The sequence below is a fragment of the Salmo salar genome, chromosome 09 (genome assembly GCF_965601325.2).
Source record: "Salmo salar chromosome 09, fSalSal1, whole genome shotgun sequence".
In the NCBI taxonomy this organism is placed as follows: domain Eukaryota; kingdom Metazoa; phylum Chordata; class Actinopteri; order Salmoniformes; family Salmonidae; genus Salmo; species Salmo salar.
Genome location: NC_138299.1, coordinates 12,382,700 through 12,410,000, shown reverse-complemented (window position 1 = coordinate 12,410,000; position 27,301 = coordinate 12,382,700). Strand labels below are relative to the sequence as shown.

General features: G+C 43.8%; 1 protein-coding gene across 4 annotated transcripts in view; it reads right to left on the bottom strand.

Annotated features, from left to right (window-relative positions):
• The window catches only part of asap2a (ArfGAP with SH3 domain, ankyrin repeat and PH domain 2a), a 107,708-nt gene that overhangs the window by 64,926 nt on the left and 15,481 nt on the right, over positions 1 to 27,301 (bottom strand). For all 4 annotated transcript variants that reach the window (XM_045723378.2, XM_082955629.1, XM_082955630.1 and 1 more), the window contains exon 2: positions 11,409 to 11,481. In XM_045723378.2, coding sequence (XP_045579334.1) covers positions 11,409 to 11,481 — 73 coding nt within the window. The remainder of the gene's footprint in view (positions 1 to 11,408; positions 11,482 to 27,301) is intronic.

The following is a 27,301-nucleotide window of genomic DNA, read 5'->3' as shown; positions in this document are numbered from 1 at the left end:
AGACAGAGACACACACACACAGACAGAGACCGAGACACACACACAGACAGAGACAGAGACACACACACAGACAGAGACAGACACAGAGACAGAGACACACAGACACACACAGACACAGAGACACACACACACAGACACAGAGACACAGACAGACAGACAGAGAGACACAGACACACAGACAGAGAGACACACACAGACAGAGAGACACACACAGACAGACAGAGACACACAGACAGACAGAGACACACAGACAGACAGAGACACACACACAGACAGAGACACAGACACACAGACAGAGACAGAGACAGAGACACACACACAGACAGAGACAGACACAGACAGACAGAGACACACAGACAGACACAGAGACACACAGACAGACAGAGACACACACAACAGACAGAGACAGAGACACACACACAGACACAGAGACACACACAGAGACACACACACACACGAGACAGACACACAGACACAGAGACACACAGAGACACACACACAGACAGAGACACACAGACAGACAGAGACACACAGACAGACAGAGACACACACACAGACAGACAGAGACACACAGACAGAGACAGAGACACACACACAGACAGAGACAGAGACACACACAGACAGACAGAGACAGAGACACAGACAGAGACAGAGACACAGACAGAGAGACACACACACAGACAGAGACACACACACACAGACAGAGAGACACACACAGACAGAGACAGACACGAGACACACAGACAGAGACACAGACACACACACAGACAGAGACACAGACACACACACACACAGACAGAGACACAGACACACACACACACAGACAGAGACACAGACACACACACACACAGACAGAGACACAGACACACACACAGACAGAGACACAGACACACACACAGACAGAGACACAGACACACACAGACAGAGACACACACAGACAGACACACACACAGACAGAGACACAGACACACACACAGACAGAGACACAGACACACACACACACAGACAGACAGACAGAGACACACAGACAGACAGAGACACACAACACAGACAGACAGAGACACACACACACACAGACAGAGACAGAGACACACACAGACAGACAGACAGAGACACACACAGACAGACAGAGACAGAGACACAGACAGAGACAGAGACACAGACAGAGACAGAGACACAGACAGAGACACACACACACAGACAGAGACACACAGACAGAGACAGACAGAGACACACAGACAGAGACACAGACACACACACACACAGACAGAGACACAGACACACACACACACAGACAGAGACACAGACACACACACACACAGACAGAGACACAGACACACACACAGACAGAGCACACACACACAGACAGAGACACAGACACACACAGACAGAGCACACACACAGACAGAGACACAGACACACACACAGACAGACAGAGACACACAGACAGAACAGACAGACAGACACACACAGACAGAGACACAGACACACACACAGAGACAGAGACACAGACACACACACAGACAGAGACAGACACAGACAGACAGAGACACACAGACAGACACAGAGACAGAGACACAGAGACACACACACAGACAGAGACAGACACACACAGACACAGACACAGACACACACACAGAGACACACACACACACAGACAGAGACACACACACACAGAGACACACAGAGACACACACACAGACAGACAGAGACACACAGACACAGACAGACAGACACACACACACAGACAGAGACACACAGACACACAGACAGACAGAGACAGAGACAGACACACAGACAGACAGAGACAGAGACACACAGACAGAGACAGAGACACACAGACAGAGACAGAGACACACACACACAGACAGAGACACACAGACAGAGACAGAGACACACAGACAGAGACACAGACACACACACAGACAGACAGAGACACACACACAACAGACAGAGACACACGACACACAGACAGAGACACAGACACACACACACACAGACAGAGACACAGACACACACACAGACAGACACACACACACAGACAGAGACACAGACACACACAGACAGAGACACAGACACACACAGACAGAGACACACACAGACAGAGACACAGACACACACACAGACAGAGACACAGACACACACACACACAGAGACACAGACACACACACAGACACACACAGACACACACACAGACAGAGACACAGACACACACACAGACACACACAGACACACACACAGACAGACACACACAGACAGACACACACACAGACAGACACAGACACAGACAGACACACACAGACACACACAGAGACACACAGAGACACACAGAGACACACAGAGACACACAGAGACACACAGAGAGAGAGGTGTGTGTTAATGTTTGCTATTCATTTTTGATTATTTCCCTTTTGTTTCTTGTCTATTTCACTTGCTTTGGCAATGTAAAGAAATGTTTTCTATGCCAATAAAGCCCTTTGAATTAAATTGGGAGGTTTTTTTACAAGTAGTACGGAGCTGCGGCTCTGAATATTGTTTCTTTATCCTATGTAATGTTTTCAGTGAATTTGGTGGGTGTTGTCCCCTGTTCAGAGAAAGTCCTTGAAGTTGTTTAGGTTTATGTCCTACATCCTGTTATTACCAGGTCCTGACCACGAGACAGTGCTGTTCCTACTATTAGGTGATTTGTTAAAGGGAACGTTCACCCAAATTACAAAATACATATTGCTTCCCTCACCCTGTAAGCAGTCTATTGAAAAGGTATGACAGCAACCTATGCTTTGGTTTTGTTTACTTGGCCACTGTTTCAAATGCTAACGTTTTAGCATCTGTGGCACAAATCCACCCAATAACAGGAGCAGCGCCTATCTAATAGTCAGAACCTGGTAATAACTTCAATGACTAATTTATCTGAACGGGGGGGGGGGGACCCCACCAAAAAAATACTCTGAGCCGTAGCTCCATTCTACTTGTCAGACAGAGAAGCGATACTGTATACTCGCTGTTGGGTTGGGATTGGCGTGGGGTGTGCGTAGGTGACTTGACTATATCTTTGGAATCCTCATGTCTTACTCACTGTTTAGAATTGTTTTGGGTCCAAATCGGAAGTACTATATTTATTGAATATTATATGAATCCTATCATTTAAAAAATGGCCAATGTAGGTGCAATCAATTAGATACATTTCACAGAGCTCAAATTATATTTCAACAAAGTAATGTTGCAGGAACACTAAAACGTATCCGTTTTCAACTACAGAAATGATTTCAGAACAATCTGAGAAGGTGAGTGTTGAAATCCTCTTTCTATTGCTTTGAGCGAGAGAGAGAGAGAGCGAGCGAGGGAGAGAGAGAGCGAGAGAGAGCGAGGGAGAGAGAGAGAGCGAGGGAGAGAGAGAGAGCGAGGGAGAGCGAGAGAGAGAGGGAGAGAGAGGGAGAGAGAGGGAGAGAGAGAGCGAGGGAGAGAGAGAGAGCGAGGGAGAGAGAGAGAGCGAGGGAGAGAGAGAGAGCGAGGGAGAGAGAGAGAGCGAGGGAGCGAGGGAGAGAGAGAGAGCGAGGGAGAGCGAGAGAGCGAGAGCGCGTGTGTTGCGGAGGAGTGCGAGTATCGACACCCCAAGGCATCTGCCCCCAGAGAATGACTCAGCGGAACACATTATCGCACAGCATCTGTCCAGACAGACTGCCACACACACGTCCAACTTTTAACGTGTTCACGCGTGAAACGGAAAAACTACAAGCAACTCCTACGGTGATGCAATAAGATCAAGGTGGATGAATCATGTCTAGAACCAGCAGATCCTAAAAATCCTACCGCAAGATAAACATGAAGGACAAGCACTGCGTTCGGAGTCCTCTGAGCTCATAGGCATAGATTTAACGGGCGAGTTGAAAGTCCTTGATTTAAAAAAAGGCTTTTAAACCCTAATCCCAAAGACAAAAATGTCTACTGAAGGACATTTTTCCTGCTTTTAGAGAACCCACAATGCTCTAGTGAAGTTAGCTGAATGGGACCTACCGTTGAATTCCCTATGGGTTGCTGTTTCATTTGCCCTTGCTCACCTCTGGCCGTAGGTGGCTGACGCTACATCACACATGTTCAAACACACGCAGACTGTTTAGGCAGCAAACCCAGCTGCTTTGTGGTGGGTCGCCAGCGGGCAGTGCCTGGGCTTTTGTTTTGAAGTGGCACCTGAGATCATGGCCTCAACTATCCACCCATGACAGAAAACACCCGGCGTAAAGCCCACAAGGCTAGTCTCCTGTTTACTGTAATGCAACCCCACTGTGTCACACACACACACACACACACCCCCCCAGTGCATTCCTACACCGTCTCTTGTCTCTTTCCGTCTCAGCCAGGGATAGTCAGTGATAACATGACATGGAGGGCTGGGTTCTGCTGTTGTGGATGAATCGGTGGAATGACTTGGGTTCCTGTCTGTGGCAGGCACTCAGGAAATGGTGGCCCCGTGTTTTATGGGAATCTTGAAAAGGAGGGATTCACCCATAGAAAGCTCTTTGAAAATCCACACACATGCAGACACACAGTTCTTTGACAACTCAATGCATACAAAGACACACAGAACAAACAAACTGTAGATCTGCAACAACAAACGTAATACACACACGCACACCCCTGCTGTGGATTATCTAACAGCATAGAGAGTGGTGGGGTGTTGTTATTCCAGCATTGTCCGCTCCACCAGACAGATCTCTGTTTAATCAACAGATAGTAGCCTAGCTTCTGTTTCCTCAACCCAAACTCCCTCACCACACACACAGGTCAATCACAAGCTTACTTTGCTGGCGGTTTCAGCACGGACAAACTCTATGTCCACATCCCTATCTATTTCCAGCTTAGCACCACACTGTCCATCGAGGCTGAATAAATACTGCTGGACTTGACACCCTTTTCGCAATTTGTCCGTTAAGGTTTACCCAGAGGACCACCGATTGGAGGAGAGAGGGGTCGTCGTTAGGGGAGAGCTCAGTGAGAGAGGACAGAGAAGTAAAATGGGTGTGTGTTATGGCTGTCCTGCTGTTTCTGTGGCTCTCAGTGGTCCTCTACCTGCAGTTCAGGCACGTACACATCCATCCACAGTATAGTTACATTAGTGCTTCTGGAAGCCTATTTCCCTCCGTTACCTGGCAGCTTGGCGATAAAGCGTGGCGATAAACTGTCCTCCAGGAGGATGGCTGTGATGGGAAAAAAAGCATGACTGCAAGGCGAATGACAAATTAGTTCATGCATGTCCGTATCTACAGTATGTGACTGTGTGCTCCCAGTATGTATAATGTATGGTCTATTCCTCACCGTTTACAACATGTGTATGCAAGCGAGTACTAAGTAGCTGTGTACTCATTATCATGGGTGTGATGCCTGCCTATGGAGCCGTGGGCTCATGGTGACAAAGTTTACCCAGAAAAACAGATCTATCCCAGTGGCACAGCAGTGCATACAGCAAGCACCATCAATTAGACCAACAGCTGGGTCTGAATATAAACCAGCCAGATTAAAAACTCTGGGGATTGAATAAAGTGTTTTTCTTATTTTAGCCTGTGGGCCAATAGAGTAGTGATAGGGTGACAGATCTGCAGGCCCAGTGATGGGCAGACTGATAGGCGGCACCAGGGAAGCCATGTGCCGTGGCAAGGGGAAGCTCAGCTCCAGTTCTGTCAGTCTGACCGGGCTCTCCACTGGGTCTCTGTCCTCCAGGAGGACGGCTGTGTCCATGGTGAAGGAGACACGCATCATCTTCTCTGCTCTACTGTCACTGACCGACTGCCTGCCTGACCGACTGCCTGCCTGACTGTTCAAGACCAGCAAGAGAGGCTCCTCAGATCAACTGTAACAGGTCAGAATCTCTGGGATGCTGCTTTCTGAGAAAAATTATTATTGTCCATTCGACAACATAGCTCTCATCTTCTCAAAAGCTAGCATTTTTACCCGAGTGTGAGAAAGGAGGGAGGAAGTGATGGAGAGGCAGAGGGAGACCGAGATAAAACAGCTGGTCAGTATTGCTGGAGGGCCTGGTCAGGTCCAAAGTTAATACAACGTCCAAACGGCAAGAGTCTTCGAGAGATGAACTTTGTGTATGGAATAACATTACAAACCTGAGCATGTGAAGGTCGTGGTTATGAGAAGCCAGCTATGTTGTCGAATGGACAAGAATAGTTCTCTCAGAAAGCAGCATGCCAAAGCGACGGAGGGCAGGCAGCAACACAGACTTAAGGAGCAAAAAGAGATTTCTACCAATTCGCACCAACTGTCAGGGATGAATATTTCACCCAGGCAACTGACTAAGATTGTGGGTAGGGCGGGGAACCTGGGTGAGGTGTCTAGGTTCAGTTCAGTGCCTCTAGCCCACATTAGAATACCAAGCAGCACAGACTCAAAAGTTGCATAGACCTCCTGACTGGGAAATACTAACACAGAATCTCACTGATAATGATGACGAGCTGTTGAAAATGTCTTACATTTACATTCTTCTTAATGGTCAAGGTTAGCAATCCCTCCAGGATTTCACAGGGATTTTTGTGGGCAAAGATCCTTGATTTTGCTGCAGCAAATTCTGACATTTGCAATGATTTTGTCCAATTTGTGATGAAAATACTCTGATGAGGGAAAAAACGTTTGTTGACGTGTGGCTTGATTGAACCATATGAGATAAAAAAGTGCAGTGATTGGTTGAAATTGCGAGCCCTCTTTTTGTACTGCAGTAGTGGATCAATTTTGACGCTAAAATATTGCAATGATTTGACTGTTTTTAATGCAGTGATTGGTCAAATTTGCAAGCCCTTACATAATATGCGGGGAATTGCTGATTTTGCAACAACAACAAAAAAATTGGGGCACATAATCCTGGAGGGACTGGGTTAGGTTCTATGCCTAAGGGTACCTTCTGTTCTATGCAGAGCCTGAAACAAACGCTAAATATTATAGCTAGCATTGGAACCAACTTTAGCACTAATGCTAACAAGCCCGGCAACACGCTTTCACTATTCCTATTGGAACTGACAAGGTCTTTGCTACACAGAAGGGCCAGAAAATGTAAACTCTCACAGCTCTGCTAAAGCAAAAGAGTCTTAATTCACAGCATTCATTCTCAGGAAGACTGGAAGGTCACCAAGTTCTCCTCTTATGTAATCAATCAACCTCTGTTCTTCTTCTGACTGAGGGTACATTCAGAAATGGCCCGTCAAGATGAATGACGACAAGGGGTGAACCACAACGTGAAAGAACATGATAGTGGAATGTCAAGGACGGTTTCAAATCTAAATGTGAGCGATGACTTCAGAACATCTCTTAATTCACAATAGTCCCTTCCGTCAATGACCAGAGCAGTACAACTACCGTAATTTCCGGACTATTAAGCGCACCTGAATATAAGCCGCACCCACTGAATTTTTTAAAAAGTATTATTTTGAACATAAGCCGCACATGTCTATAAGCCGCAGGTGCCTACCGGAACATTGAAACAAATGAACTTTACACAGGCTTTAACCTGTTAGGGCTAGGGAGCAGTATTGACACGGCTGGATAAAAAACGCACCTGATTTACACTGGTTACTACTCCTCCCCAGTAACTACAATATGCATATAATTATTGGCTTTGGATAGAAAACACCCTAAAGTTTCTAAAACTGTTTGAATGGTGTCTGTGAGTATAACAGAACTCATATGGCAGGCAAAAACCTGAGAGGATTCTATATGGGAAGTGGCCTGTCTGACAAGTTGTTGTTCATCTGGGCTCTTTTTATTGAAGACTGAGGATCTTTGCTCTAACGTGACACTTCCTACGGCTCCCATAGGCTCTCAGAGCCCGGGAAAAAGCTGAACGATATCGAGGCAGCCTCTGGCTGAAACACATTATCGCTTTTGGCAAGTGGCCGATCAGAGTACTATGGGCTTAGGCGCATGCCCAAGTCGACCCCATGCTTTATTTTCTTTCGTCCGTTTACCTAAATGCAGATTCCCGGTCGGAATATTATCGCTTTTTTACGAGAAAAATGGCATAAAAATGGATTTTAAACAGCGGTTGACATGCTTCGAAGTACGGTAATGGAATATTTAGAATTTTTTTGTCACGAAATGCGCCATGCTCGTAACCCTTATTTACCCTTTCGGATAGTGTCTTGAACGCACGAACAAAACGCCGCTATTTGGATATAACTATGGATTATTTGGGACCAAACCAACATTTGTTATTGAGGTAGAAGTCCTGGGAGTGCGTTCTGATGAAGAACAAAGGTAATAAAATGTTTCTTATAGTAAATCTGACTTTGGTGAGTGCTAAGCTTGCTGGGTGTCTAAATAGCTAGCCCTGTGATGCCGGGCTATCTACTGAGAATATTGCAAAATGTGCTTTCACCGAAAAGCTATTTTAAAAATCGGACATATCGAGTGCATAGAGGAGTTCTGTATCTATAATTCTTAAAATAATTATGCTTTTTGTGAACGTTTATCGTGAGTAATTTAGTAAATTCACCGGAAGTTTGCGGGGGGGTATGCTAGTTCTGAACGTCACATGCTAATGTAAAAATCTGTTTTTGATTTAAATATGAACTTGATTGAACAAAACATGCATGTATTGTATAACATAATGTCCTAGGTGTGTCATCTGATGAAGATCATCAAAGGTTAGTGCTGCATTTAGCTGTCTTCTGGGTTTTTGTGACATTATATGCTAGCTTGAAAAATGGGTGTCTGATTATTTCTGGCTGGGTACTCTGCTGACATAATCTAATGTTATATTTTCGTTGTAAAGCCTTTTTGAAATCGGACAGTGTGGTTAGATTAACGAGAGTCGTCTTTAAAATGGTGTAAAACAGTCATATGTTTGAGAAATTGAAGTAATAGCATTTCTAAGGTATTTGAATAACGCGCCACAGGATTCCACTGGCTGTTACGTAGGTGGGACGATTTCGTCCCGCCGGACCTTGAGAAGTTAACAAAACACTGCTTGTAACAAAAAATAAAACATTAGCAGTAAGCTTTAGTTGTCTTTTTGCACCGAGTCAATTCCTCACGCTGCCGTTTCCAACATCTTATCATCGACTCATTAAGACCAAGCTCCCGTGCAGCAGCTCTATTTCCTTTTCCAACAGCCAGATCAATCGCCTTCAACTTGAAAGCTGCATCATATGCATTTCTTTGTGTCTTTGCCATGATGAGGGTGACAAAATGACTACCGTAATCAGAATGATGGGAAGTTTGAGAGCGCTCGATCTAAACAGTAAACAAAAAAGTTGTTTGACCTTAACCCGTTCGGCAATTTCATTGGTCTAATGAAAGCTTCATGCCGCCAAAAAACTGAGCACGTCACAGAATGTTTTTTTGAAAAAAAAGAAATTGAAAGCGGGAAAAATCCATATATTAGCCGCGTCATTGTTTAAGCCGCGATGTTCAAAGCCTGGGAAAAAAGTTGCGGCTTATAGTCCGGAATTTACGGTACTTAGATTTTTTCTATAGCATTCTTGACACTTCTGTCTCATGAAATTAACAAGACTACTTGAAAGGTCGTACTGACAATAAATCCAGAGTTACTGAATATGACACACCCCTGTAGCCCTAATATTACCTACAGGTATCTAACGTAGCTGTCAAACGTCTGACAGCTGAGCAGAGCTGACAGGGGTGTAATAAACCTGGGTACTGATGTCTTCACTATTTCGTTTTCTGAGGCCCGAGGTTAACCAGTAGTAGAGGTTTATCTGTGAGGATCACAGACTAAGGCCTTCAGGAGAGACTAATCTCACGTCACCAGGACTCAGATTTACAGCTGGCCTCCAACACCACTCAAATCAGGTAGCCTATCAGTTAGAGCACTTGGCCAGTGACCCAAAGGTTGGGGATTCAAATACCCGAGCCGACAAGGTGAGAAATCTGTCGATGTGCCCTTGAGCAAGGCACTTAACCATCATTTACTCCAGGGGCGCCGTACTACTATGGCCAACACTGTAAAACATTTCTCTGCACCTTGTATGTGACAATAAAACTTTATGTTATCGAAAACTTCCTGTTATGCACTGACTATTACTGTACTGAACGTCTATGCAGTTACTACGCTTCTCAAAGGGGGAATGGCTTGTACTGGCACCTTAGGGGAATAGTTAGCCAAGTCACAATCACAAGCTGCTAGGTGCATTTACACGCAAGCAAAGCCATCCAATTTACATTCAATTCTAATCTCCAACTTTCCAGCTACGTTTACACGCTAGCAAAGCCATCAAATTTACATACAATTTGAATCTCTAACTTCCCTTTGTCAACAAAACGAATGTCAGAAACAAGATGAATCTATAGTGTGTTTCTGTACTGAATTCTGTTGTCCAAGTAACAATTAAGATTGTCAGTGTTAAGAGGTCCATAAAGCCTCTTATTGAAAGTGCTTAAATGCTTAATGTGGTTTTAAAGAATTTAAGCCCCTTATTTTTGAGAGGATTCAGCCAACACCATGAATTCTACCCGTTATGAAAATCCTTCCATTGAGGGTGATACCACAGCACATTATGCATGTTGCCTAGTAACCAACTGGTAAAAGAGTCAAAATGCCTACCAGAGCCATCCACACATACTGTATACACACACAAAACACACATCTGCAATGTTGTTTAGTGACACAAAGGCACTATTTCAGGATACTGGGAAGAGAGGAAGGAGATGAAGTGAGTGCTTGGAACTCCATTAGAACATAGTGTAGTGGGGAAGAGCGCAACACTGTCACCCTTTTGCCCCCGTACACTCACAAGTACTCACACAAAGGGTGTTCCCTGCTACACCTGTTCCTCGAAGGTCTGGGGTAGACAGCTGTACCCCCCTTGAACAGAGGTAGCAGTGTTCCCAAAAAAGCCCCAGCTCAGCAAAGAGAGAGAAAAGCATTTCATACGCTCTCAGCAGGACCCTGTCATACAGCCCAAAGACAAGGCACTGGAAACACCCCACACTGTCACAGCCAGCCAGAGTGAGCATGCTGATGAGCTACGTGCACACACACACACACACCCCCCCCTAATGAAGCCAGTCTGCCAGTGGCCATCTTCCAGTACATATGGATTCCTCAGTGTAAACCCTACCGTATTAAGCATTGACAGAGGGAGTCAGCGTTGCTGTTCTCTTCTCCATACCATGTGTTTGGAGAACATATGGAGTTTGAAGGCAGGGCCATAAATCTTCAAAACAGAGGCCATCCTCTCCCCTCATTTGACCGAAAAACACGCCGACCCTAAACCCTGTCATACCCTGGCCCCCACACACACACACACCCCAGCATGGCCCGAGCAGGTACATAGACTAGCTTATTGAGTTTCTGTGATGACTGTCACAGGTGGCTCTGAACTCTGACCTTTCATCAGATGGGAGCGGTGTGGTGTTGTGACTGCAAATGAGCGTTAACCTTTCTGACTCACCCAGACCCGAGGTGTAGATGGCCTTGACTGACTTCTTCATCTTGTACAGCACGCTGCGGTCCACATCCAGCGCCTGAAGGTAGGGAAGGAGCGAGAGGGAGGAAGTCCAGTTATGATCAGTTCAAGGACGCAATGAAAGCCATATGGCACACATTCTGTAGCATTCATGTTGCCTTGCCTACTAACGTGTCTGAATCGTTCCCAAAGGGTAATATTGGATGAGATAATGTTGTTTGAGGCACGTTGTCAGCTCTGGGCAACTTCTGTTTCCTAACGTTCTCTAGAGGATAGAGTTTTTTTTTCTTCTCATCTTTGGCATTGATAGCGTTTATCTTGCCACAAGCCATTGCGGACACAGGTGTGTCAGTGTGTGCCTACTATCTGTATGTGTGTGTTTGTAGGTAGCAGGTGTGTTTTAAAGTGTATATGTGCGTGACTTTGGGTAGCAGGTGTGTGATTTGCGTGTGTGTGTGTGTGTGTGTGTGTGTGTGTGTGTGTGTGTGTGTGTGTGTGTGTGTGTGTGTGTGTGTGTGTGTGTGCGCGCGTGCAAGGAGGAAGGGAACAGCCTCCTGACTGCAGGTGATTCATTATTCAGGATGATGCTATAAATAGGCCCAACTGAATCCCAGTGTGGCGTAAGAGGGGAGAGAGAGGAGTTCAGGAGGATCCATACAGACCAGATAGGTGGAGCCACTCCGTTATGGAGGTAGGTCAGGCTGATGCGGTCTCACACTACTAAGAAGCCGTTCCTGTAAGATGCGCGCACACACACACACGCGCAAATGCACTTACAGTACACAGTCTCTGACCCCAGCTGAGACAGTGCACCACTCTACCAACCAACGATTGGATGGTCTCCGAGGGATTTGGGAAATTAGTTTTGTGCTTCACCAAGAAGGTCCAGCCGGCGCCACTCTGCCCTTGTCCCCAATATCACTGAATTCAACAGATCCTATCCCCCTCAGTCTGAATCTACTTTAGTGAAAGGCACAGCGGCTCCATTCAGTTGCCACAGATAAACATGCACAGTATTCCCCTTGCTACCATGCTAGCCATGAGAGAGAGAGGGAGAGAATAGTTAGGCCTAAATCAGCATTATATTTTTTTAAATCCCCGAGAAGTGCTCTGTTTTTGTTGGTATTGAATTTCACGGAGTGGGGCGAGAGCTGAACAATGTGCTTAGTCACATTTATCAGTGGTTGCCTCTTGCTGACACAGGGAAGGCCACCTACATACAATTTGAAGGAGACAAGGTGGGCGTAGGGATATCTAAAGATGTCTTACGTACAGAGAAGATATAATAAAAAGAGAGGAATTGAGATTTAGAAGACAGTTGAGCACCCACGCTTATTGAGCACGACCATAGACTAGCGGTCAAATATAGGCTACAACTTGTTGATTCCTACAATTTGGGGGGGGGGGGGGGGGGGGGTTCCATTTTAGAAAGTGGAAAATAAGATGGAAAACATGTCAGTGAGTGGAATTCTGAAAACAGGACTGCCGCTGACCTTAACTTGACCTCTGAGATTGGACGATAGGAAGCATTGCCCTGGGTTACGATGCCACTGGGCTTATTACGTGAACATTATTGACTTTCAATCCACATCCCACTTGCAGACATTTCCTACAAACCCATTCTATCAGGAGAGAAGAAAGCCATCTCATAAGAGCTCAAAGTCATTTTGATCCTGGCGATTAACTCCCGTCTCCTCCGAAAGAGAGAAAAACACTCAACACAAAAAGCGAAAAACACCGTCTCATTAGCTGAACAGAATTACTCATCCCAAGCGCTGACGCTAACGAGATCTCCACCTGGGCTGTCCTACTTAAACCTTAGCTTCCTGCCCACCACTGGCTGAGAGTCACACAACACAAGCCCTCTAAGATTCTCCTAAGACAGTCTACAAGCATTTATCACAACATTCAATGCATGTGCTCCAGCTGACTGATTTAGCCAGTGGCCAGCAATTCTTTGCAGCAACTGTAGCCAACTGATGTCAGACAAACCTCCAAATGTCATAGACACAGATGGAGTTATCCTAACCACCCTTCCTAAGATGTATGCTGCCTTGTTGTAATTTGGTGCCAAGAGTTTCCCATACAAATATGAGTCATGAGCCAGTCTAGCGTAAAATATATGACTCAGTTAAAACACAAAACCTTACTAGCTCCACAGAGACCATCTGGATTCATAGACCGAAACAAAGTCCGGACCCCACACATACTGAAACTCTGGATTTCAACCACACTGGAGGTATTGTTCAAAGCAAGCTATGAAACAAAGTGATAAATCAATTATTTTCTGGATCCAATGTTCAACAACAGGATCCCCCTTTTAAAGAGTAACATGAGATGCAGGGTTGCAAAATGTTTTTGCGCCATCCAATATCACCTTGGGCTCAAACACTTTGCACTCTCCTTCCAGCCATGGAAATCTGCTTCCTTCAGTAGATATTTTACCTAACCTTGAGAGCCTACTTCGTGATAATGCCCTAAAAGCATTTCTGCTGACCTCATCCCTCCCTAAGTATACAGCAACATTGGGACTTGGATCTTCATTGATTTCCAGTTCCTCTTTCCTTGAGAATGATACCGCCAAGCAGTGACTGAGTTAGTTAAATGCCCCCTCCAGAGGAAGTTACCGCCACTATTTTGACCTAATTCCTGTTCTAGTGCGGAAATGCTTGTTTAGTTCCACCTTCCGAACACCGAGGGATGGCACATATAAATATAGATTAATTGGGTGTGCACATCTCCACCTTCCTATGTTTGCACAGCCCATACAGTCTATAGCACAGGACACAATCCGCGACTTGTAAACAAACCAAACAGCCAGGGTCAAGGGTAGCTCTGCCAATCGCTAAAGAGCACAGCACAGTGAACAGTAGCTACGACAAGGTTACGGACCATCCACTCTCCTCCTCCCACTTCTGCAACGGAATTGAATGACCAAAGATGAATTAGTTTAGCAGTACTACTGGAGTTTTACCGGCAAAGCTAGAGGCTAACTAACCTACTCACTGGACCAATAAAGCCAACTAGCTAGCCAGGTAGCTAGCTATCGGTAACAATTGGTTCCAAAGTTGTTTCAAGCATAAAAGAGTACATGTAATTTTCTACCATTCAGCTGTTTTTCTGATAACCTAATTATCTGAAGACTAAAGGCTAGGTAGTAAGTAGCTAGCTCGAAATGTAGTTAGCTAGCTAGCTAGCTAGCTAACAAGCTACCTGGCTAGCTAGCTAAACAACAGCTGGAAGGACTTAGCTGTCATGTTTACAAGTATCCCCAATAGCTATTAGACGACCAATATAACAGTTGGCTCTAAAGCTTTTTGTAGGGAGCCAAGGAAAGCAACTATTGTCTGTGTCAGTGATGGGCACTAGCTAGAATGTAAACCAATACCTTTATGACAATATAGCTAGCTACTAATACAATAGCCCAACTTCTTGAACATTGTTTTGATGAGCTTGTTAGACCATGGTTTTCACTTGGTCAAATCATACTCTGTACCAAATGCATTGCCTATCAATAAACATCTTACAATGTATACATATGATGCAGTCTCGATTGCACTCCACACTGCCCTTTCCCACCTGGACAAAAGGAACACCTATGTGAGAATGCTATTCATTGACTACAGCTCAGCGTTCAACACCATAGTACCCTCAAAGCTCATCAATAAGCTAAGGACCCTGGGACTAAACACCTCCCTCTGCAACTGGATCCTGGACTTCCTGACAGGTCACCCTCAGGTGGTACGAGTAGGTAACAACACAACCGCCACGCTGATCCTCAACACAGGGGCCCCTCAGGGGTGCGTGCTCAGTCCTCTCCTGTATCCCGTTCACTCATGACTGCACGGCCAGGCACGACTCCAACACCATCCTTAAATTTGCCGATGACACAACAGTGGTAGGCCTGATCACCAACAACGAGACAGCCTATAGGGAGGTGGTCAGAGACCTGGCCGTTTGGTGCCAGGACAACAACCTCTCCCTCAACGTGATCAAGACAAAGGAGATGATTGTGGACTACAGGAAAAAGAGGACCAAGCATGCCCCCATTCTGATCGACGGGGCTGCAGTGGAGCAGGTCGTTGAGCTTCAAGTTCCTTGATGTCCACATCACCAACAAAATAACATGCTCCAAGCACACCATGACAATCGTGAAGCGGGCACGATAAAACGTATTCCCCCTCAGGAAACTAAAAAGATTTGGCATTGGTCCTCAGATCCTTCAAAGGTTCTACAGCTGCAACATCGAGAGCATCCTGACTAGTTGCATCACTGCCTGGTACGGCAGCTGCTCGGCCTCCGACCGCAAGACACTACAGAGGGTAATGCGAACGGCCCAGTACATCACTGGGGCCAAGCTTCCTGCCATCCAAGAACTCTATACCTGGCGGTGTCAGAGGAAGGCCCTAAAAATTGTCAAAGAATCTAGCCACCCTAGTCATAGACTGTTCTCTCTGCTACCACACGGCAAGCGGTACCAGTGCACCAAATCTAGGTCCAAGAGGGTTCTAAACAGCTTCTACCCCCAAGCCATAAGACTCCTGAACATCTAGTCAAATGGCTACCCAGACTACTCGCATTGCCCCCCTCCCCACCACTTTCACTGTCAGTTATGCATAGTAAATTTTATTAACTCTACCTACATGTACATACTACCTCAACTAACCGGTGCCCCCGCACATTGACTCTGTACCGGCACCACCCTGTATATATTATTCTTTTTTACTGCTGCTCTTTAATTACAAGTTACTTTTATCTCTTATTCTTATCCAGATTTTTTGAAACTGCACTGTCTGCTAGGGGCTCATAAGTAAGCATTTCACTGTTGTATTCGGCGCATGTGACTAATAAAATGTGATATGTAATTCTAGTGCATGTTCCTTGTTATTTACTTCATCCTGATATTACACTGTTGATGTGTACGGAGTACAAAGGTACTAGTTAGCTTGTATTCTCCGAACAATAACACCAGTGTTCCTGTAACAGAATGTGGGTACCGAAATTATAGCCAACAGAGGAGGAAGTGGTAGCTTGTTAGAGCACAGACATGTTTCTAACTTCAGTGGTGCTCATGAGGACCCATCAGGGGCGCAACTGTCACTGGGGACGGGGGGGGGGGGACGGGACATGACCCCCCCACATTCTAACATTTTATTTTTGACCCCCCCCCCTCCCAATTTTATCATTGCACTGTGATACCAAAAAGATGCATCAGTGTACTTTAGGACCATGCGGACGCTTCAAAGTGGTCGGCTAGGCTGTTTGTCGGTTTCAGCCACTGTGCGAACACCACAGAGCGTGCGGACAGTCCGTGTGAAGGCAAAGTTTCTGACCAGCACGGTGCTGCTGTCTCTGTGTTGCACTTTTTCCGCAGAGTTGTTAAAGCAAGCAAAGCAGAAACTGGCTACTCTTTATTTGACTGATGTAGCTGGCAAGGTAACTGATGTTTGACTTAACAAAATTCAATGATCTATTCCCAGTGCTGAGCTAGTAGTGTAACTGACATGTAATGTTAGCTAATGTTTCATCCCCTCTCAACTTAAGTTCTGTCTGAAGAGAATGAACTAACTCCGTAGCTAATTTGGCATGGGTCCTCAGATCCTCAAAAGGTTTTACAGCTGCACTATCGAGAGCATCCTTACGGGTTACATCATTGCCTGGTATGGCAACTGCTCGGCCTCCGACCGCAAGGGGCTAGAGGGTAGTGCGTATGGCCCAGTACATCACCGTGGCCAAGCTTCCTGCCATCCAGGACCTCTATACCAGGCGGTGTCAAAATTGTCAAAGACTCCAGCCACCCTAGTCATAGACTGTTCTCTCTGCTAACGCACTGCAAGCGGTACCAGAGCACCAAGTCTAGGTCCAAAAGGCTTCTAAACAGCTTCTACCCCAAAGCCATAAGAATCCTGAACAGCTAATCAAATGGCTACCCAGACTATTTGCATTGCCCCCCCCCCCCCCCCTTACACCACTTTAATAACTCTACCTACATGTACATATTACCTCAATTACCTCAACACCGGTGCCCCCACACATTGACTCTGTACTGGCACCCCCTGTATGTAGCCCCGTTATTGTTATTTACTGCTGCGCTTTAATTATTTGTTATCTTACTTTTTTGTGTGTATTTTCTTAGAACTGCATTGTTGAATAAGGGCTTGTAAGAAAGCATTTCGCTGCTGTATTCGGCGCATTTGACAAATAACATTTTATTTGATTCCCTACTTTTCACACCTACACAGTATAACAGCTCTACAGACTTAACAGTCATGGTGCAGTCAGTACACAACATTGATGATGAATGTATACAGATTTGTTTAAATGCCCAGTCATGTTCATATAATCTCAGACAAATTACTGCAGTTTAAACCATCTATAGAACATCCTGTAATGCCAGTGAAACTGAATATCATGCACCCTGAAATGCAATTCCTCTGCTGGAAGTGCAAAACACAAAAGGGTACATACAGTATTTGCATGATGTGTTGTGATCATGAAGGCTGGCTGAATTCTGGCAAAGAACATGTTATTTTACCTCAGCATGTCTACAGATTCTCCCTTCTCCCTGTTTTTGTTTGCTTGGAAATGTTGATATTGGCAACTTTTCAAAAGAAACTGTGTAACTTAGAATTTACAGTGGCTAAGAAATGCATTGCTATTAATTGGAAGGTTGGTTATCCTCTCACAATGTCACAAAGGATGGCAGAAATGTCAAGTTATGCATCACTAGATGTTATTTATTACAAGATTAAGGGTATACTGTGCAACTTTCACAAGGTCTTGGTGCCTTATATGGAATAGCCTTCTATATTACAAAAGGGGTCTGTATTGAAAACCAGATTTTTTTTTGTCGAGCAATCGCAAATAGATGTTTTTTTCCCCCCTCCATGGCACACGAGACACCGGTGTGATTTGCGCCGTGTCAGAGGACTAATCCATTGAGGAGGGCACGAGGTTGCCCCGGTCCAAGAATAAGGGGATTGTGGCTCAGATGCACAAGGCACGTCTCTCTCCAGAATGCGCTCTCTCCCGCCATTGTGGGTATTCATTGTGTGCATTGTTTGTTATGTCTATCAAGTCCCCATTACATACATCCCTAAATCGTAGCCTACATTTACCATTTATTCCCATTTCTAATCTGCAATGTTTGTTTCGTTACAGTCATCTCTGTTAATGCATACAATATATTATTATTACTACTAGTCATTTAGCATTTGTTCTCATTGTCAGAGTGGACATGTGTTTTGCAGGATGCTACATTTGTGAGAAACAAGTTTGTTTATTTCATTTATGAGTTTTATCAATTTATTCATCGTCTCGTGTTTGAAACAGCTCCTATCAATGTTGAGTAAAGACGCACACCTGATTACACATATAGAAGGACTAGTCTACTTGGCCAGCACGCAAATGTAGGCCTCTAAAATGTGCCAATTTGGGGATGTCTGATGGTATTTCTGATTGTCGTTAACTCACCACAAATGAGCTGTGGAGCTTACCAAAGTATTTTTCCTTCACCTCAAAACAGCAAGTTAACAAAGTCTGTTTTTAGAATCAATTGAGAATGACAATAGTTCCTCAAAGTATTTGAACAATATTTCCAACTCACTTTCGATAACCACTCAGCAGGAAAGGGGAAAAATGTGATGCTCTGATCCAGTGGAAACGTCATAAAAGACCTGATGACTTCTAATCCCTTGCACAAATAGCCCACAGCGGTGTCTGTACCGACACAGTTGATAGTTGATCAAATGTTTCAAGAGTGTTGTAGACAGGCCATGCGTAGCCAATGTAATTTACAGATTATTATTATTATAATTTTTTTATTTTTTTATAAATCGGGATATTTTCTACCTGCAGGCTGCAATGTTTTTATGTGTTGGCTTAATGTAGATTATTATTACATAGTTGGCAATGGCAATAAAAGTTACTTTTAGATTTGTATACATTTTAATTTAGATAGAAACCAGACAATGATTTTGAGATACAAAGACTATTATAAATGAAATGACTGTTCCACAAAAATGTGCATATGAAAATCATAACTGGCAAGCAGATTGGTAGAAATGGTAAGATAAATTAGCATTCCAAATGGAAAAGGTTGCCCACCGCTGGTGTGTTCTATTACCGGCAACTTCAGGAGCATAACGGCAGAATCTGCGAAGGCCAGCAACAGCGTGAGGAGGGTTGGGAACAGGTTATCTTGATCTCTGGCTCCCTCGAGTCATTTGTGTGTCATCATTATTTAATCAAACAGCGTGCTTAAAGCATCAGACAAGTTCAATACATACAGTTGATTTTATTAAAAACACAGTGTGTCTATATATGGAAAAATACACGTCTTAACATTTTGGCTTGGGGATTTTAGCAGGGTTGGACAATCAGGGATGGTGACCTGATTAGCATTTTTTGGGGGAAAGAGAGAATCCTCTCTTTTCTGGGCATGTCTGAGTTATGTTATTTACAGTGACATAAGCCTACCTTCACAATAAGCTACTCAAATGAATGTGTACACTGCGTTTTTCTGGACAAACTTCGGTGAGGCTAAATTGTTGTGGTCTGTTGACTCCTAAACACAAAAGGTGGAGTTCATGAATAGTCACAATTGTTTGTCTTTCATGGATCAATGGATAGCCTAAATTCTATGAGCTTGACAATGACTTTCAATGACCTATTCATGCTTTCTTCATGGAGAGGAAGGTGTCTGGCCACGGTTTCACTTCTGTGGCCATGCAGAGCAGATGGGCGCTGGGATGGGTAGCCTTATAGAAAAATGGCATATAGGGGGTAAGGGGATACCTAGTCAATTTCACAACCGAATGCATTTAACCGAAATGTGTCTTTCGCATTTAACCCAACCCCTCCGAACCAGAGGTGCAGGGGCTGCCTTAATCAACATCCACGTCATCGGCGACCAGGGAGCAGTTGTTGCTAGGGGTTAACTGCCTTGCTCAGGGGCAGAACTGCAGATTTTTCCACCTTGCCTGTTAGGGGATTCGAACCAGCAACATTTGGTGCCTTTTCGATAGGATAGAAGGTTACTCTGCTAAACACAGAAGTGCAACACTGAGGGATGAACTAAACTGAACAAAAATATAAATATAAATGCAACAATTTCTAAGATTTTCCTGAGTTACAGTTCATACAAGGAAATCAATCAATTGAAATAAATAAATTAGGCCCTAATCTATGGATTTCACATGACAGCGTATAAAGATACGCATATGTTGGTCACAGATACCATTAAAAAAAAAAAGGCCGTGGATCAGAAAACCAGTCAGTTTCTGGTGTGACCACCATTTGCCTCATGCAGCGCGGCACATCTCATTTTGCATAGAGTAGATCAGGTTGTTGACTGAGTAACCGGCTACAATCTAGCACCTTAGAGGCTGCTGCCCTATATATGGAATCACAGGTCACTTTAATAATGTTTACCTACTGCTTTACTCATTTCATATGCATGTACTGTATTCTATTCTACTGTATTTTAGTCAACGCCACTCCGACATTGCTCGTCCTAATATTTATATATTTCTTAACTCCATTCTTTTACTTTTAGATGTGTGTGTTAGATATTACTGCACTGTTGGAGCTAGGAACACGCATTTCACTACACCCGCAATAATTTCTGCTAAATACAGTACCAGTCAAAAGTTTGGACACACTCATTCAAGGGTTTTTCTTTATATTTACTATTTTCTACATTATAGAATAATAGTGAAGACATCAAAACTATGAAATAAAACATATGGAAGCATGTATTAACCAAAAAAAAAAAAAAAGTGTTAAACAAATCAAAAAATGTTATATTTTAGATTCTTCAAAGTAGCCACCCTTTGCCTTGATGACAGCTTTGCACACTCTTAGCATTCTCTCAACCAGCTTCACCTGGAACGCTTTTCCAACAGTCTTCAAGGAGTTCCCACATATGCTTAGCACTTGTTGGCTGCTTTTCCTTCACTCTGCAGTCCAACTCATCCCAAACCATCTCAATTGGGTTGAGGTCAAGTCAATGTGGATGCCAGGTCATCTGATGCAGCACTCCATCATTCTCCTTCTTGGTCAAATAGCCCTTACACAGCCTGGAGGTGTGTTGGGTCATTGTCCTATTGAAAAACAAAATGATAGTCCCACTAAGCACAAACCAGATGGGATGGCGTATTGCTGCAGAATGCTGTGGTAGCCATGCTGGTTAAGTGTGCCTTGAATTCTAAATAAATTAGACAGTGTCACCAGCAAAGCACCCCCACACCATCACACCACCTCCTCCTTGCTTCAAGGTGGGAACCACACATGCGGAGATCATCCGTTCACCTACACTGTCTCACAAAGACACGGCGGTTGGAACCAAAAATCTCAAATTTGGACTCTTCAGACCAAAGGACAGATTTCTACCGGTCTAATGTCCATTGCTCGTGTTTCTTGGCCGAAGCAAGTCTCTTCTTATTATTGGTGTCCTTTAGTAGTGGTTTCTTTGCAGCAATTCAACCATGAGGGCCTGATTCACACAGTCTCCTCTGAACAGTTGATGTTGAGATGTATCTGTTACTTGAACTCTGAAACATTTATTTGGGCTGCAATTTCTGAGGCTGGTAACTCGAATGAACTTATCCTCTGCAGCAGAGGTAACTCTGGGTCTTCCTTTCCTGTGGCCGTCCTCATGAGAGCCAGTTTCATCATAGCGTTTGATGGTCTTTGCGACTGCACTTGAAGGAAGTTCTTGACATTTTCTGCACTGACTGACCTTCATGTCTTAAGGTAATAATGGACTGTCATTCTCTTTGCTTATTTGAGCTGTTCTTCCCATTATATGGACTTGGTCATTTACCAAATAGGGTTATCTTCTGTATACCACCCATACCTTGTCACAACAACTGATCATCTCAAACGCATTAACCTGTTAGGGCTAGGGGGCAGTATTTACACCGCCGGATAAAAAACGTACCCGATTTAATCTGGTTACCACTCCTACCCAATAACTAGAATATGCATATACTTATTACATATGGATAGAAAACACCCTAAAGTTTCTAAAACTGTTTGAATGGTGTCTGAGTATAACAGAACTCATTTGGCAGGCAAAAAACTGAGAAGGTTTCATGCAGGAAGTGGCCTGTCTAACAAGTTGTCGTTCTTCTTGTCTCTGTTTATTGAAGAGTAAGGATCTTAGCTGTCCCGTGACACTTCCTACGGCTGCCATAGGGTCTCAGAAGGCGGTAAAAAGCTGAATCGTGGCTTTGCAGGCTCTGGCTGAAAAAAAGTAGCGCGTTTGGGTAGTGGCTGGTTACAGTACTGTGAGACTCAGGCTCGTGCCCGCGTCGACCGAAAGCTTTGTTTACTTTCCTCTGTTTAGCTAAATGGACATTCCCGGTCGGAATATTATCGCTTTTTTACGAGAAAAATGGCATAAAAATGGATTTTAAACAGCGGTTGACATGCTTCGAAGTACGGTAATGGAATATTTAGATTTTTTTTGTCACGAATTGCGCCATGCGCACGACCCTGATTTACCATTTCAGATAGTGTCTGGGACGCACGAACAAAACGCCGCTATTCGGATATAACGATGGATTATTTTGGACCAAACCAACATTTGTTATTGAAGTAGCAGTCCTGGGAGTGCATTCTGACGAAGACAACAAAAGGTAATCAAACTTTTATAATAGTAAACCTGATATTGGTGAGTGCTAAACTTGCCGGGTGTCTAAATAGCTAGCCCGTGATGCCTGGGCTATGTACTTAGAATATTGCAAAATGTGCTTTCACCAAAAAGCTATTTTAAAATCGGACATATCGAGTGCATAGAGGAGTTCTGTATCTATAATTCTTAAAATAATTGTTATGCTTTTTGTGAACGTTTATCGTGAGTAATTTAGTCAATTGTTAGTGAATTCGCCAGAAGTTTGCGGGGGGTATGCTAGTTCTGAACGTCACATGCTAATGTAAAAAGCTGTTTTTTTATATAAATATGAACTTGATTGAACAAAACATGCATGTATTGTATAACAATGTCCTAGGGTTGTCATCTGATGAAGATCAAAGGTTAGTGCTGCATTTAGCTGTCTTCTGGGTTTTTGTGACATTATATGCTAGCTTGAAAAATGGGTGTCTGATTATTTCTGGCTTGGTACTCTGCTGACATAATCTAATGTTTTGCTTTCGTTGTAAAGCCTTTTTGAAATCGGACAGTGTGGTTAGATTAACGAGAGTCTTGTCTTTAAATAGCTGTAAAATAGTCATATGTTTGAGAAATTGAAGTAATAGGATTTTTAATGTTTTGAAAATCGCGCCACAGGCTGCAAGTGGCTGTTACGTAGGTGGGACGAATTTGTCCCGCCTAGCCCAGAGAGGTTAAATAGCTGTAAAATAGTCATATGTTTGAGAAATTGAAGTAATAGCATTTCAAAGGTTTTGAAAATCGCGCCACAGGATTCAACTGGCTGTTACGTAGGTGGGACGAATTCGTCCCGCCTTGCCCAGAGAGGTTAAGAAGGAAAGAAATTCCACACATTAACTTTTAAATAAGGCACACCTGTCAATTGAAATGCATTCCAGGTGACTACCTCATGAAACTGGTTGAGAGAATGCCAAGAGTGTGCAAAGCTGTCATCAAGGCAAAGGGTGGCTACTTTGAAGAATCTCATATATAAAATCTATTTTGATTTGTTTAACACTGTTTACTACATGAATCCATATGTGTTACTTCATTGTTGATGTCTTCACTATTATTCTACAACGTAGAAAGAAAAACCAAACTTTAAACCTTGGATGAGTAGCTGTATCCAAACTTTTGACTGGTACTCTATATGTATGTAACCAATACATTTTGATTTGATGAACAGAGCAAAGTGAAAACCTGCTCCAGAGCGCTCAGGACCTCAGAAGGTGAACCTTAACCCCAGTCTAACAGGACAACAACCCTAAGCAAACTGCCAAGACAACGCAGGCCCTTCTCCCCCGATCGCTCAGTTTGCCTTAGTGGCCAGCTTTAGGAAGAGTATTGATGGTTCCAAACTTTTTCCATTTTAGAATGGAGGCCACTGTGTTCTTGGGGACCTTCAATGCTGCAAAAATGTTTTGGTACCCTTCCCCAGATCTGTGCCGAGACAAATTCCTGTGTCGGAGCTCTACGGACAATTCCTTCGACCTCATGGCTTGGTTTTTGCTCGGACATGCACTGTCAACTGTGGGACCTTATATAGACAGATGTGTGCCTTTCCAAGTCATGTCCAACCAACTGAATTTGCCACAGGTGGACTCCAATTAAGTTGTAGAAACATCTCAAGGATGATCAATGGAAACAGGATGCACACCTGAGCTCTATTTCGAGTTTCATAGCAAAAGGGTCTCTATACGTGCGTAAGGTTTCATTTTTCTTTGCAAACATTTCTAAAAACTATTTTCTTTATTTTGTCATTATGGGGTATTGTGTGTAGACTGATGAGAATTCTTTTTTTTTTTATCTAATCCATTTTCGAATAAGGCTATAACGTAACAAAATGTGGAAAAAGTCAAGGGGTCTGAATACTTCCCGAATGCATTGTAGATGCTCCTAAAAACCAATGAGGAAATGGGAGAAGTGGAACTTGCAGTGCAACAAGCGTCAAAAATAGAACCAAGTTCTATTTTAGCGCCTAGCTACGCAGACTTGCGCAAGCAGTTCAGATGAAACCATTGAATAACATGCATGTGTAAATGTATTTTGCAACGCGAGCAGGGTGGTCAGCATGTAACACACATTGCCCATCAACCAACATCATGCCTCAGCAGACACTTTCAATCTGGAGAGAGTGCTCTGTCAGGAACACTGGGCGAGTGCACGGGGACAGACGGAGTCATAAACCAAGCCCGGCTGAACATGACAGCACAGCCCTCAATCATTCTCCCACACTCACTCTCCCTCGCTCAGAAGCATTCATCCTCACTGAGGCATTCGCCGTTCCAAGCACTGAAAAAAAAATAACTATCACAGTTCACCATGAACTAGGCCGTTCTTTTGTATGTCTTGCTGTTTGAAGCAGCCGCTTTTAAAATTAGAAGCTTTTAACCTAAAGAGTAGGGAACACGAGGGGATTTCCACAACTGGCCACTGTACCAGAGCATGATAGAAGGCCCAGCATTGTCCTTACACCCCACGCAGATAATATCAGAATCTTCTCCAAGATAAAACACTAAAACGAAACTCAGCACATTTCGCAGATGATAAAGTATTTTTTTTGGGGGGGGGGGGGGATGAAGATTTCAGTTCCTCTGCTGGCATTGACGATGACCTTGCTTGAGTTGAGTAAATAGAGTGATATAATGAGAGTCTTAATTCATGACATCAGGCACCATCTGGCTCTCTCCAATCTGGAGACTAACACCATCGAGCCTGTAGGGTCGTCACCGGGGCAATTGAGTGCCATTAATACTTCCCAGGACACAGAGAGGGTTAAATGTTTCAAAGCTCTTCATCAATTCAAAATAGATTCACTCTAAAATGTACAATGCATCATGGTCCGGAAACAGCCGGCCCAGAGTCAGATGACAAACAGGGCAGGCTACAGCGTCAAGTAGTTGCAATCCATGGTATTTCAGAGAGAAGCCTTTTGAGTTGCGTATAAAAATATGTTTTTATAACGTCTTAAAAGAGATTGCAATAATAGATTTCTTTAATTAATTCACCAGTCTGACCAGAAATATTGGATATTGCTAAAGGAACTGCGCCAACGGACATACTTGGGTTCTCACTAGTTAGTTTATTACAAATCACAATTACCCTAACACTTCTTGAACAAATGGAAAATTTGACTTTAAGGTAACATGAAAAGATGGACACAGATCTTATTTTAAGCCTTTACAAGTAAACCCAAGTGACCATATTGCAAACCCATTTCCTCCAAACCACACTAACATCCTCTCTGGCTGCACTACCATCCCACTTCCCTCCTGCCTGTCAGTGTCACCGCCATAACGGGAGAAAAACGCCAATTCCTGCCAGCCAGACATTAACCCCAGAATGGCTGACCAACACAGGCCGCCACATCTGCTGTCTGGGCCTGGTTTAGCTCAGAGCTGGGAAGGTGAGGCAAGGCCTTACACCTAAAGCACTTGCCTTACATTATCCAAGGTCTCCCAAACCAAAACATGGACAGAAATCAGCTGGGGAGGGTCATTCATATTTCATGAGTTTTTCGTAGTGCATCCATTGTATGTATCTTCGTGGGTTTGGTGTACATTTCAATGCACCTTCTGCTGTTTGTGAAAATCAGGGGATTTTTTGGGTTGAAAAACAATAGATTTTTTTTAAGTAGTTTTCTTAAAATGTATGTGTATTTTCAGGCAATGATATCACATTGGCTAGATTGTCAAAACCCAGAGATATTTTTTTTTTTTTTACCTAGACACAACCTGAATCCTTCTGCTGCTATCGTTCGCTACATACTTCAAGTCTGAGACTACAATCTGAGACTACAATCACTAAAGTTGGTGGTGAAAACAAAAATGAAGGGTGTTGTAGAAAACAAAGTCCTCAGGGATTGGATCATCTCTAACCAATCAAGAGTATCGGAGCCAATGACACATTTTCTAAACGTCACTTTACTACAGAGTTTCTAAACCCAGAAGCGCAACATCGCGAGAGGTCCAGGAACGCGTGCGAAAGAGACCAAACAGACCAGGCCAGGGTTTGAGAAGTCAATGAGAAAAATAATGAAAATATTCCTTAGCTGTTCATTTTCTTAAAAAAGGTACAACCTACATTTGAGCCAATGTCTGAAATAGTTGAACATGTTATTACTATAACCTTGTGAAAGTGACAAACTGACACGTTTTCATTTCTGTCAGAAACAACTTTATATCGAAAGAGTGCCTTTGATTTGACGGCCTGCACGTGCGCAGTT